The sequence below is a fragment of the Gadus chalcogrammus genome, chromosome 4 (genome assembly GCF_026213295.1).
Source record: "Gadus chalcogrammus isolate NIFS_2021 chromosome 4, NIFS_Gcha_1.0, whole genome shotgun sequence".
In the NCBI taxonomy this organism is placed as follows: Eukaryota; Metazoa; Chordata; class Actinopteri; order Gadiformes; family Gadidae; genus Gadus; species Gadus chalcogrammus.
In genome coordinates this window covers 15022825-15035948 of record NC_079415.1, presented here as the reverse complement: position 1 = coordinate 15035948, position 13124 = coordinate 15022825, and the positions used below count along the sequence as shown (strand labels likewise).

General features: G+C 41.6%; 2 protein-coding genes across 3 annotated transcripts; one reads left to right on the top strand and one right to left on the bottom strand.

The window, feature by feature from the left end:
* Positions 1–2451: 2451 nt before the first annotated feature.
* On the bottom strand, positions 2452–6149 carry LOC130381189 (uncharacterized). Of its 2 annotated transcripts, XM_056588654.1 has the most exons (4): positions 5521–6149; positions 3792–4867; positions 3208–3524; positions 2452–3026 (listed from the first exon to the last, which is right to left on the bottom strand). In XM_056588654.1, exons 1-4 carry the CDS (start codon positions 5725–5727, stop codon positions 2671–2673), a joined length of 1956 nt encoding a protein of 651 aa, XP_056444629.1. In that variant the 5' UTR covers positions 5728–6149; the 3' UTR covers positions 2452–2670. The 2 variants fall into 2 exon arrangements, with proteins under 2 accessions (XP_056444629.1, XP_056444630.1); XM_056588655.1 differs by lacking the exon at positions 5521–6149 and having other exon boundaries at positions 3792–5348.
* Positions 6150–6238: 89 nt separating this feature from the next.
* Positions 6239–9412, top strand: LOC130381190 (E3 SUMO-protein ligase ZBED1-like). Its single transcript, XM_056588656.1, has 2 exons — positions 6239–7867; positions 8175–9412. Exons 1-2 carry the CDS (start codon positions 6881–6883, stop codon positions 9054–9056), a joined length of 1869 nt encoding a protein of 622 aa, XP_056444631.1. The 5' UTR covers positions 6239–6880; the 3' UTR covers positions 9057–9412.
* Positions 9413–13124: the final 3712 nt, after the last annotated feature.

Below are 13124 nucleotides of genomic sequence, written 5' to 3'. Positions count from 1 at the left end.
ATTATTTCTCTCTCTAATAATATAATAAGAACTATGGGCTGCCATTCAAGGCTGCCTGAGTCTCAAACTATTTTAGGATTTACATCTTAAAAAAAAGAAAGAAGTTGGGGCCCAAATGCTGACTCTTGGGTTTATTGCTACCATCCATGGACAACATTTGGGATCTGTATTTGTTTCTGTGTTTACATGTTTGGAATCCACTTGTATTTCAAAAGCACCAATCTGCATCCTTCATCATTCATGTGATCATGAGTATGAGCACGGACTACTACACCCTTGAAGGGATATGAATAACCACACCAACACACACAGACAAGCACAGGAAAGGATAAGGCCTTAAGTAAGAAGGGTCGTACAGAAGTGTAAAGTTAAAGCCACGTCACTTTGTATATTGGCAGTCACTGTGTCCCACTGTGAGTTCAAATACAATAACCAATTCATTCAATAAAGATAGCACCCTTAAAAACACTACACACACACACACACACACACACACACACACACACACACACACACACACACACACACACACACACACACACACACACACACACACACACACACTTATGTTCCTAGCGGTGGCATAATCATGATGCTTAAGCCCACATGCGGGGGAGAGAACAACTCAGGGCTGAATTAGTTTGATGTTATTAAAGCAATGTTACTAGCCGAGAGGTTGTAAAACTAAATGATCTTTTTGAGGGCCCCTGTTTTACCTCCAGGTGTGAGAGTGATTAGCCATTACAAGCCCTTTCAAAAGCTGCCCTGCCCTGTGACTTAGTGACATCACAAGTGGGAGTGTCAGAGGGCAGATGTTGGACCGCATTGTAATTGCGGCTCGTTAAAAGGAGGTACAACACAGTGATTGACTTGCTAGTATAATCAGGAAGAGAACCAGGCACATCAGCCCTCAGTGGCTCAGATTAAAGCAGGTTTGTAAAAGAGCAGATGGGAGCAAGTTTCTGAAACTACTACATTGCCATCCTCTCGGCTCCCTCCCTCCCTACGTTTCGCCACCATTGAGAAGGGTTGCCTTTCATGCACCTGTGATTGACAGGTACGATGGATGGCACAAACCAATCAAAAGAGCAGTGATGGCGTGTCAGGCAAGATGGCTGACACTGAAGTCACCTGTGTACCTGTGCAGCTCATTTGAGCTGTTTTACTAAAGATTGGAGTTCAAAAGTACTTATTTAAGATTTTTTTTGAAAGGAGAATGCCCGCTAAAAAATCAAAAGAAGAGATGGATGAAATAAAGCAATCTCTGAGCAACATTCTACAAGAGATTGGCAAAATTGCCTCGCAGCAAACACAGATACTCAAGTTGTTTGAACAGGTAGACGGCCTCCAAAAGCAACTGGTCACTCTTAAAAACGAGAACCAAGAGAAGGATCGGGAAATAGTAAACCTGAAAGTCAGAATGGATGAATTGGAACAATACTCGCGCATTGATGATGTGATAATCACCGGATTGAAGACCAGACACCGCTCCTATGCAAACGTCACAGCCTCGGCTGCACCCGGAGGGGATTCCCCGCAGGCCGAGTTGGAGACGCTGGAGACCCAGGTCGTTCAATTCCTCAGTGGCAGGGACCTGCCTATTCAACACCAACACATCGCTGATTGTCACGTTTTCCCCCGCAAACAAACCAACGCGCAGCAGCCTCCGGCGATCATAATACGATTTGTGAGTAGAAAACACAAATCGGAGTTACTGAAGCAAGGACGCAAGCTGAAGGGGACCGGCGTTTACCTGAACGAGCACCTCACGAAAAAAAATGCGGATATTGCAAGAGAAGCCCGCAGACTCAGGAAAGAAAATAAGATAAAGTCTACGTGGACAAGGAATTGTAAAGTCTTCGTTAGACTTAATGGAGCCTCACCGGAGGAGGAAAAGGTGCTTATCATAAGGGAGATCAATGATCTGGACAGAGGTGTCAAAAGTATTCACATTCATTACTCAAGTAGAAGTATAGATACTAGCGTTTAAAAATACTTTTGTAGAAGTTGAAGTATCAACTCAAGCATTTTACTTAAGTAAAAGTATAAAAGTACTGGTTTCAAAACTACTTAAAGTATTAAAGTAAAAGTAATGCAAGGGGAAAAAAATGCCATTAAGGACAAAAGCTTAGGCCGTGCCACAGGGGCCTATAGAATTATAATCAGCTTTTTTGCCAAGTATGCTCACACATACAAGGAATTTGGTCTCTGCATTTATCCCATCCGTGAATTTGTGACACACACAGCACACCTAATAGCACACTGCTCCACTTCCACCCCAAAAACCTTTTTCTAAAGGCCATCTAATGACTATAATGTTAATGTTGAAAAAATTGGGATGTTTCAGACACATTTATGCCCATTGAAAATGAACGCATATTAGTACAATGCAAATACATTAAAGAACCACATGTGTACTACTGAGCATTAACATGCGTTTCATGGAGCAGAAGATATGATGACTATTTCCCTGTAAGTATTGGAATGGTGCAAAAAGTCAAACTTCAGAGGCATGTTATCAACAGCCTTTATTCAAGCTTAGCTGCAGGAAATTAAGATAACGAGTAAGAACTTGGCGAACATGGACCCACCATAACAAATTGATGAAACATTTCCTGAAAAAAAAACACAATATCTACACCAGTTAAGCACAGACTATGAAACAAAGAATTACCAATAGGCTTTGTTCAGCCGCAAAAGCAACTGGTTCTCAAAGTTCTTCGAGCCAATGCACGCTCTTTTTGGGCTGAAGATCAGCCCTGCAGCACTAAACAGTCTTTCACAGGCTGCTGAGGCAGGGAGTGCTGTATTAAGCTTGAGTGATAGCTGGTACACAGCTGGGAAGGTCTTCAGTACCTCTACTGTGTCTCCTTGGCACCCCAGGTACGCATCCAACTGCTGGGACGTTTCAAGAGGGCCAGTCTTCTTCAAGGAGGAAAAGAAGTCCTCTTCCTCAGATGATTGGGAGCCCTCACTGCCGTGATTCTCGGCCTGACAGTCCAAGTGGCTTCTGATGTAGTCAAGGCCTGTGGAATAAAAAACAAAAAAATCAGGACAATTTAGACCATGTCAGTATTGTGTGTGTGTGTGTGCGTGCGTGCGTGTGTGTGTCCCAGACCTAGTACTGAAGGGAAATTGAAATTGAGCGGAAGTACTTGGCTAAGAAATGACACATATTAAGGGGAAGTTGAGAAGTGAGACACTTACCACATTTGAGGATATTTTCCTCACTTGTCCAGCAGGTCTTAAATTTCGGGACTAGAATGGCTGCGGCGATCAGCTCTGGATCGGCAAGCATCTCTCCGAAGCGTTTGTCCAGGCCTACGAGAAGTGCTGCAATCAAAGGCTCACAAAACTTGGAGGCGGCGCGAAGGTGATGGAGCTTGGATCCAAGTAGTGTAATAGTGGGGACCAACCATCCCATCTGCACACTTGTTTCTCCTTGGAGAACGTCAAGTGCCTTCGCAACTGGAGACATTGTCTTGGCATATTCTGCAAGAAATGCGAGTTCCACTGGAGTAAACCTGTACAAAGAAGAAAAGAAAAACACAACATGCAACATTAAGCCTACTTGATGTAGAACCTTCAACTGGAGGAACTGATAATTAAAAAGGAAAAATAGTAATCTGATGCTTTCAGAAATGAAATTGTGTTGCTTGCTACAAATCACATCCATAGTAAATAGGGAGACTGCATATTGCCATAGTGTTGTACGGTATTCAAAGTATAAAACTGACTTAATCTATTGTTAATCACTTCATTAACTGAAAGGCAGAAAAACAAGCACTTACTTAGGTGTACCTAATTCAGTGCAGACAGCTGCAAGGGCTCCTTCTCCTTGTTCTCTGGTGATTCTCACTATTCTTTCTACAGCTGAAAAGAGTGAATTCCACCTTGTCGGCACAGGCCTTACGAGTTGTAGTTTACAGTGGTCTTCAATTGCTTCAGCTGCAGTGCTTGATCTTGAACTTTTGTTCCACAAGCTAGAGCATTTGGAAAATGTGGACCTTGCCACACGCTTGTACAATGGGTTGCTCTCTGCTTTAGAAGCATCAACTGTTGACACCAAATTGAGCAGGTGGCAGGCGCAGCGATGGTGCTTGGGTAGCTGGTATTCCAAGTAGTCATCCTCTTTTAAAAGGGCTCCGGCATCAACAAATTCAACACCCTCAATGCTTTCCTCTTCATTGGAATCATCATTTTGGCCACCGTCATCCTCTTCTCCATCACCCTCTCCTACAGGTTCAGGATTGTTGTTCTCGTCAGACTGCCCATAAACTCTGAAGGCTTTCAGGAAGTTCGATCCGTTGTCGGTTGTAGTGCGAACGATCTTCTCTCTGATATTGAATTCTGTGTGAATATCATTTAGGGCACCAGCCAGGGCATAAAAGGTATGTGACCCTTTCAGTTGCTTGCATGCCAGGGCAGCACAGGATCTCTGCATGGTCTGGGGGTTAAACCAGTGCGCAGTGACACCAATGAAACCGCGACGGTGTGCCGTCCAGCAGTCTGTTGTTGTTGCTATGAACTCAATTTCACTTAGGGCAGCTTTCAGGTTTCTTTTCATTTCAACAGAGGCCTTTGTGACTTTGTTTACAACCGTATTGCGCGTCATGACATTTGTATTTGGCTGAAGATGTTGCACAAGCTCAATGAAGCCCTGTTGCTGAACAATGTGTGGGGGGTGCAAGCCTTGGACAACGAATTTGAGGACTACTTTATCCACACTTGCCTGGGACACTCTTCGGGTCTCCCAAAGCTTGGTTTGTTTGGAGGGTGGTGTCAAAGAATCTTCAGTGGATGGCTTCCTTTTGAGGGCTGATGAAGAAAGTTGTGTGTACCTCTCTAGACGGGTGGGGTGTATCTTCTGTGGAGAAAATGGCACATATTGAGATTCATATAATTTCTCTCAAACCACAAGCTCAGACTATCTAGGACTTCCGTTGTATTCAATTTCATGGAGAATCATGCCCCATGTCCAAAATTCCAAGCTACCCCTTTAACTTACAAATATTGCATATAGTAGGGATGGGCATGATTAATCGACGATTGATTAATTGATCATTAAGAATTTCGTCTGACGTACATTTTTAATCGATACAACTTTTTTTTTATTTTACCTTTATTTAACCAGGCAGATCATTACGAACACGTTCTTATTTAGAGTGCTAATTCTAAAAAATATCTTCACACGGTGTGGCTTTTACAATTACCATTCGTAGTGTTGTTCAGCAGAGAAATAGTCCGCCCAACCCCGTCAACCCCAACGTGTCCGGCTACTTGGCAACCGGACACGCTGGGGTTTCAGTGAGATTTCAAATCTCACTGAGCCCGCCAAACAAACATGCAACGTTGAATCATTGCATTGCTACTGATAGAAAGCAAACCATGACATGGATTGGCATGTTCCTAGCCATAGTTTTAGCATTGGTAAACATTGCAAATTTACCATTAGTACATTACTAGGTTACTACAATATTTTGTCAATAATCGACAGATAATAACAAACTCTGCGCTTACCTCAATATGCTTTTTCAAATTAGATGGCGAGTTTTTGAAAGCCATTAGCTCGTGGTACTTGGGTGCACAGAGCTTGCAGCGCATTCGAAATGAGTTATTTTTGCATCCAACCATTTCAAACAGTTCTTCCAGGTACGGCCAGGGATGAGGAAGGGTTGGCTGGTCTTCTTGGCCACCAGCCGCCTCACTGGTGCTAGGTTCGGACATTTTGATCGTCTACTTCTGCTATTTCGTAGCTGGAATGTGGCGCAAATTTATGTCAAGTCAGAGAATGTAGACGAGTCTGGTCATGCGCAGATGCCATGGATCGCGTATAAACCAATAGGGTGTAAGAATGGTACATGTTTATATTCTCATCCAACCAATCAAATTCACTCTGGCGCGAATTATCTGGATAGGTTTTTTTGTTTGTGTTTTTTGAACGCCAGCGGAATAAAAACAAGCCGAAATTAAATAGGAGTAACGAGGCCATTTTTAAATAGTAAGGAGTAGAAAGTACAGATAAGTGCGTGAAAATGTAAGAAGTAGAAGTAAAAAGTAGTCTGAAAAATAATTACTCGAGTAAAGTATAGATACCCAAAATTTCTACTTAAGTAAGGTAACGAAGTATTTGTACTTCGTTACTTGACACCTCTGGATCTGGAGCAGTATGATGAAACATAAAGGACGGCTTGTCTGTCACTGCAGCTGGCCTACTATGATCACCGTAAGGTAGGGCTGTCGCAATAATCGCAAAAATGAAATATCGCGATATTTAGAGCACACCGCGGTAGATAATGGGCCACCGCGATCACCGCATATGACCTGGTGCGGGTTGCGCGTTCATGAAACTGACCGTGGAATTCTAGAATGAAACGTGCGTTGCCATGATACCCATTCATTAACGTTCATTACTCTACTTCATTTAAGAATGCTCGATTCTGATTGGCTGGGAGGGGTGCATTAATCCGGCATATTGCCCGCTGACTTGTCGGTTCTACTTGCTGCTGACTGAGCACAACCTTGTGTGGTTGGTTGCTATAGAAACGCGTTACCTACAGTTGAGCTAACGTTATTCACCGTAGTTCTAAAGGGAACTACTTTTCGAGGGAGATGAACTTAAACAGAGCATACATTTAATAAGCATGCAATACGAATAAGAAAAAGGCTAATTATTAAAGTATATGAATTGTTTTATTATGTTGGCCGGCGCGAATAAACGGAATAATCACCTCAAGGCAGGGCAATAAACAGTTTGATATGCCCGGCTCGCGGAAGGTTACCGCCCGAGACGATTGCCCGGCCTCTCTGTGATTATTCCTTACTTCATTTAGTTAGTAGTAACCTGCTCCCGCCAAAGCAAACGTCTAAAAAAAAGTGAATGAATGAAAGAATGGCAGCACTCGTATCAAAAAAAAATTGTACCTCGTCCCTTTGGGAGCATTTCGGCTTTCAGCCAAATGAAAAGGGGGAACCAGCCAATTTAGATGTGGCCATCTGTAAAATCTGCCGCAAATCGGTTCAAGTTAAACGTGGAAATACAACAAATTTAAGGGCTCACCTATCAAGCTACCATCCATCTATTGCGGCGCGGATTGCCACACAGGGTAGCGGAGCAGCTCATGTCGGTGCTAGCCGACAGCTTGGAGTCGCCGAAGCCTTTTCTCGAGTCGGCAAATACAGCAGAGACAGTGACAGACATAAACGCCTAACAGGCGCTGTTACAAGGTATCTAGTTGAGGAGATGGTGCCGTTTTCCACTGTACAGAAACCTTCTTTCAAGTCACTGCTCGAGAAATTTGATAAGCAATATGAGTTGCCAGGAAAAACCTACTTCTCAGAAACTGCTGTGCCTAAAATGTACAATTCAGTAAGAGCATCAGTTCAGAGTGAGCTCAGAAGTGTGGACTTTTTCTCTGCCACCACTGACATGTGGTCAAGTGTGAACATGACTCCTTACATGAGTCTTACTGTTCATTACCTGACCACAGACTGGACTCTAAAATCACGCTGCCTCGAAACAGTGTTTATGCCCCTGAATCACACATCTGACAACATCGCAGAGGCTCTACGCAGCGCATTTGATGAGTGGTCCCTGGATGAGAAGAAGCTGGCGTGCGTAACGACAGATAACGGGGCAAACATCGTGGCAGCAGTGAAACAATTGGGCTGGACGTGGCTGAACTGCTTCGGACACAATCTACACTTGGCAGTGACAAACGCAATGGCAAGCGTTAAAGATCGCACATCGCGAGCAATGGGCCAGTGCCATACCTTAGTGGGTGCGTTCTCCCAGAGCTGGCTGAAGAGGAGGGATCTGGCGAAAGCGCAAGCGGAGCTTCAAACCCCGCAGCACGTACTCATAATGGTAAGGCTTTCAGAAGTTATTTTTAATTGTAACCCACTGTAAGTCCACTTAATAACACAATTGGCCTATCATTGAGCCTCCATATTATGATTTGTCAAAATAAACACCTAGTTGACGCACTTGCAGCCGACAGGCTATTTTCCCGTCTTGCTGTGATTATTTGCTTTTTGAGATGCTGAAAAAATATTTTTCGTTTAGAAAAAAATACACTGAAACGAAATATAATGGTAAATGTTGACTTTTATTTAGAAATAATAATAAGCTGGTGTTATTTCAGTTCAAAAATTATATTAATCCGTCCATGCAGGACTGTCCAACAAGATGGGGCTCCAAACAAAAAATGGTGGACCGAGTCTTGGAGCAAATCCCCGCCATAAAACGAGTTTTGGATGATCGGCGGCATCAGCATCTCATCCCCAGCTGGCAGGACATTGCCGTTTTGGAGTCGGTGAACGCGGCGTTAAAGCCAGCGGCTGATTTTACGGATCTGCTGTCTGGCGAGAACTACGTCACGGTCTCATCAATTAAACCTGTCCTGAAACTCCTCACGGAAGATGTCTTAAAACCATCAGACGAGGACACCACTCTGACCTCAGACATCAAGCGGAAGATGTGCAGTGTTCTCGAGGAGAAGTACAGACCAGCTGCTCTACAAGCAACTTTGGCAAAGTCCTGCTTGCTGGACCCAAGATATCGGGGCAACAATTTTGATGAGTATGCGGAGGAGGAGACAAAGTGCGCGCTGATCAATGAAATGTTGGACACGGAAGACAGAGAGAGCGGTGCCAGTGCGTCAGCTGCTGACCAGCCAGAGTCCTTGGTGCAGACAGCGGTGCCACCACCCACCAAAAAAAGAACGCTCGGAGACCTGCTGAAGTCACGGACAAGCACGTCTGCAACCGTCCCGAAGAGAGCCAGAGCCGACCTGGAGCTCACTCGCTACCTGCAGGAGGAACCCATCGACTCTAATGACAACCCCCTGGCATGGTGGTGCAACAACCAGGAGAGATTTCCCTTGCTCTCCAAAGTGGCACGCAAGTACATGTGTATTTGCGCAACAAGCACACCATCCGAGAGGGTTTTCAGTGTCGCTGGAAATGTTGTCACCCCTCTCAGATCCTGTCTCAAACCGCATAAGGTTAACATGCTGGTTTTCCTTGCTCGTAACAAGGACATGACCGAGTTATAAATCATCGCGTGTGTGTGTGTGTGTGTGTGTGTGTGTGTGTGTGTGTGTGTGTGTGTGTGTGTGTGTGTGTGTGTGTGTGTGTGTGTGTGTGTGTGTGAGTGAAATTGTAGTGCCTGGTTTCTCTTATTTTGTATAGGCTACTTAATTTTTTACTTTATTTATTATTTATTTTATTTTATGCATTTAAACGTTCAGCCTTCTCCTGAATTTAGTTTTTAAGTTCAATCAGGAGAAACAACTTGCATCTGTGCCGTTACCGCCCTTTGATCTGCATTCAATAAATAAGAAGTGTTATAAAATTGCCTCGTCTTTTTTTTAATAACCTTTTTTAAATTAAGCAATAAGCCCCAAGAGGCCGTGCTTTGCGGGGATTTTTTTTTTTTGCAATATTATCGCATACCGCGATATTGCGCCCCCTGTCTTCACCGCGGTGAAAATTCCTCAACCGTGACAGCCCTACCGTAAGGATCCATTATTCGTTATCTAAACATGGACCGTGTCTTCTCCAGTGTCTGGCAAAAAGTTATCCTTGTCTCTCAAGATACCCGCCCCACCACAGGTATGAATCTCTTCCTACTCTATGTCCTCTTCGGTCTCATTCCCTTTAGTCGCCGCAACAGTCTCTCATTCATTTAATCCATTTGAGCTCAATACGGTCAATGATGGAATTTATGAGACTTTCTTTAATCCTGATATGATTTATAATGCCACAAACTCTGCTAAACTGTCGTGTGATTATTTTACTGAATCACAGCTCAATATTATGTTTCATGAGGGGGTCAAAAATGTATTTTCTACTTTTCATTTGAATATCCGCAGTCTGCCTAAAAACTATGATTGTTTGAAACTATATCTATCAACACTGTCACACTCATTCTCAGTTTTAGCTTTTTCTGAAACATGGTTAAATTATGATTTTGCGAGTCTTTATCCTTTGTCGAACTATAATTCGACTCACTCCTGCAGAAACAACAGAACAGGAGGAGGTGTTTCTCTGTTTGTCTCAAATGTTTATAATTTCATCACAAGAAAGGATTTGAGTATTGAGTTCGATACAACCCTTGTGGAAACTGTATTTATCGACATTGCATTAGGTAATAAAAAAAACATTATAGTCGGTTGTATTTATAGGCCACCCGATTCAGATATAAATACGTTTAATGACGCATTGTATTCTACTTTAGAAATCATTAACAAGGAAAATAAATTGTGTGCATTATTGGGGGATTTCAATATTAACTTGCTCAAAGAGGATCTAGTATCCACAACAGTCTTTCTGAACACACTTTACTCTGTTAATTTTTATCCTTTAATTACAAAGCCATCTCGTATTACCAGATCATCAGAATCTTTAATTGACAACATTCTTTTTAATTCTCTGGATTATGAAATCACTTCGGGTTTATTGATGTGTGATATTTCAGATCATTTTCCGGTATTTCAGATTGTGCATGCTATTGATCCTCTTAATGCTAAAGGTACTAATTCCACTTCTGGCCAATTTCAATTTCGTAAGTTCAGCAGAAATAACCTGCAATCTTTCAAAACTGCCATCAGGTACGTCTCTTGGGATGAGGTTCTTGGGCTAAATGATGTTGATGCAGCTTATCATCTTTTCATAGCCCTTATTAATTCAGCTCTAGAATCATCTTTTCCGATGAGCAGCCATAAGTCTAAAATTAATTCTGCAAAAGGGAGACCTTGGATTACTGAAGATCTGAAGAAACGCTCCCGTAAAAAAAATAAACTCTATAGGAAAGCTATTACAAACTCCATCCCTTCTAACATAGAAACTTATAAGAAATATAAAAACAAATTTATAGCTGATATAAGGAAAGCAAAAAAAAAATATTATGCAGTAAAATTCACCCAAGCATCAAACGATATTAAGTCAACCTGGAACCTCATTAATCATTTGTTGAATCACAAGAAATTGGCAGCAACTGCACCTACAGAGATGCGTGGGAAAGAGAGTGTCCTCTCTAACCCTAATGAAATAGCTGATGGCTTTAATACTTTTTTTGTTAATGTTGGCTCGGATCTGGCATCAAGTATCTTGGACACAAATGAGAACCCTTGTATCTTCATTAAGGGTCAATATTCTCCTCTCAATACCTTTGTACCTCCAACTTCACAGGAAGTCCATAATATCATAATGGAATTAAAGAATTCAGCGCCAGGTCATGATGGCATAAAGAGCATCTTGATCAAAGAAACCATTGATCATTTAATTCAACCGATATCTCATATTCTTTCTTTATCTCTCCAATCTGGAATTATTCCCCTCGATCTAAAAATTGCTAAAGTTATCCCTGTCTTCAAAACAGGTGATACTCATGATTTTGGAAACTATAGACCTATATCAATCCTGCCTTGCATCTCTAAATTATTGGAGAAATTAGTTTATGCAAGAATATCCAACCACTTAACTGTAGATAAGATTCTATATGCTCACCAGTATGGATTCCGTAAAAAACATTCAACAGAGCATGCATTACTCGAGCTAACTAACTTAATTTCATCCGCCATGGATACTAGTAAGTTTGCCATTGGGATCTTTTTAGACCTAAGCAAAGCATTCGATACCGTTAACCACAGTATTCTGATTTCTAAATTAAATAGATATGGAGTGGACAATATTGCCCTGAACTGGTTTAAAAATTATCTATCTAACAGACAACAATATGTGTCGCTTAATGGCTATTCTTCTACCAAGTCAAGAATCATACATGGGGTGCCACAAGGTTCAATACTGGGCCCTTTATTATTTTTGATTTATATAAACGATTTAGCCATGTCTTGTAAACATCTTTTTCCTGTATTATTTGCTGATGACACTAATCTCATAGCAACTCATAATGACTTTAATTATTTGATTAACTGTGTAAATGATGAATTATTATCAATTGCCAAATGGTTTCAAATGAATAAATTAACACTTAACGTGAAGAAATGTAACTTTGTGATCTTTTGCAACATAAACAAGTCTTACCCCAAAGAAAAAGCTAAAGTTTTCATTAATGGATCAGAAATTATGCAAGTAAAAGCTTCCAAATTTTTGGGAATCTTAGTTGATGAAAGACTTAACTGGTCAAATCATATAGACTTGGTTTGCAAAAGATCCACGAAGATGATGGGCATATTAAGAAAAGTGTGTCCTCTAATTCATCCTTCTGCTCATTTAACGCTATATTATAGCTTTTTGTAAATTATCTTCAGAAGCTCGTTGCGACCCTAGAAAGAAGGTGGTAGTTTAAAAAGATGCTTACCTTCGACAAAGGTTTGCATTGGCTTGAATGTTTGACCCACTGTTTGGAACAGAATGGGTCTAACCTACTCCTGAACAGCATGTTAAAGTCTACACACTTTAGATTTCAAAGTAAATGTTGAGACCATTACTGCTTTCTTTCTACAGAGTGGGTAAGTGGTCTAAACTTTAAACTGAATGGACATCACATGCCTGTAGAAGCACCAATGAGCTGCAGAAATGGCAGGATAATAGCTCTGCCATGACAACGTATTATTAGAGCAAGCAGGGGCAGAGAATGAGTTCTGAAGGATGCCATTGTCGTTCTGTGATTTCAAATGGAACTGACGCACTGCTGCTGCCAATCAGCTAATAATCCAAAGAAACACATATTGAGAGTGAACAGCTATCATATATAATTATTTCCTGCTGACGCTCAAACATTGGCCATTATTACATATTCACACTAATATGTAATAATGGTTTAGAAATGTATATTAAGCAGCGTCAATCATTTTGACAGAGCTTAGGGAGAATCTGAACATTTTATTTTGACACACGCTAAACCAAGTGTTGGCGTGCTTATTACCACCTCTGCGACACTGCCATTTCCTTCCAATTAACCGTTTTTGCCACTCTGTCAAGCCCTCGTCTCTGAGTTTATGTGCGGCTTCTTGGTGTATTTTATTTATAATTAATATTTGCATTACTTCTAATGGTCAAACTTAACAGTAAGGGTACATTATTTAATATTAGTTAATGCAGTTATAAGCATTAAAGGGCGATTGTGTCAAATGTGGGTGATCAAATGATTCCATTAG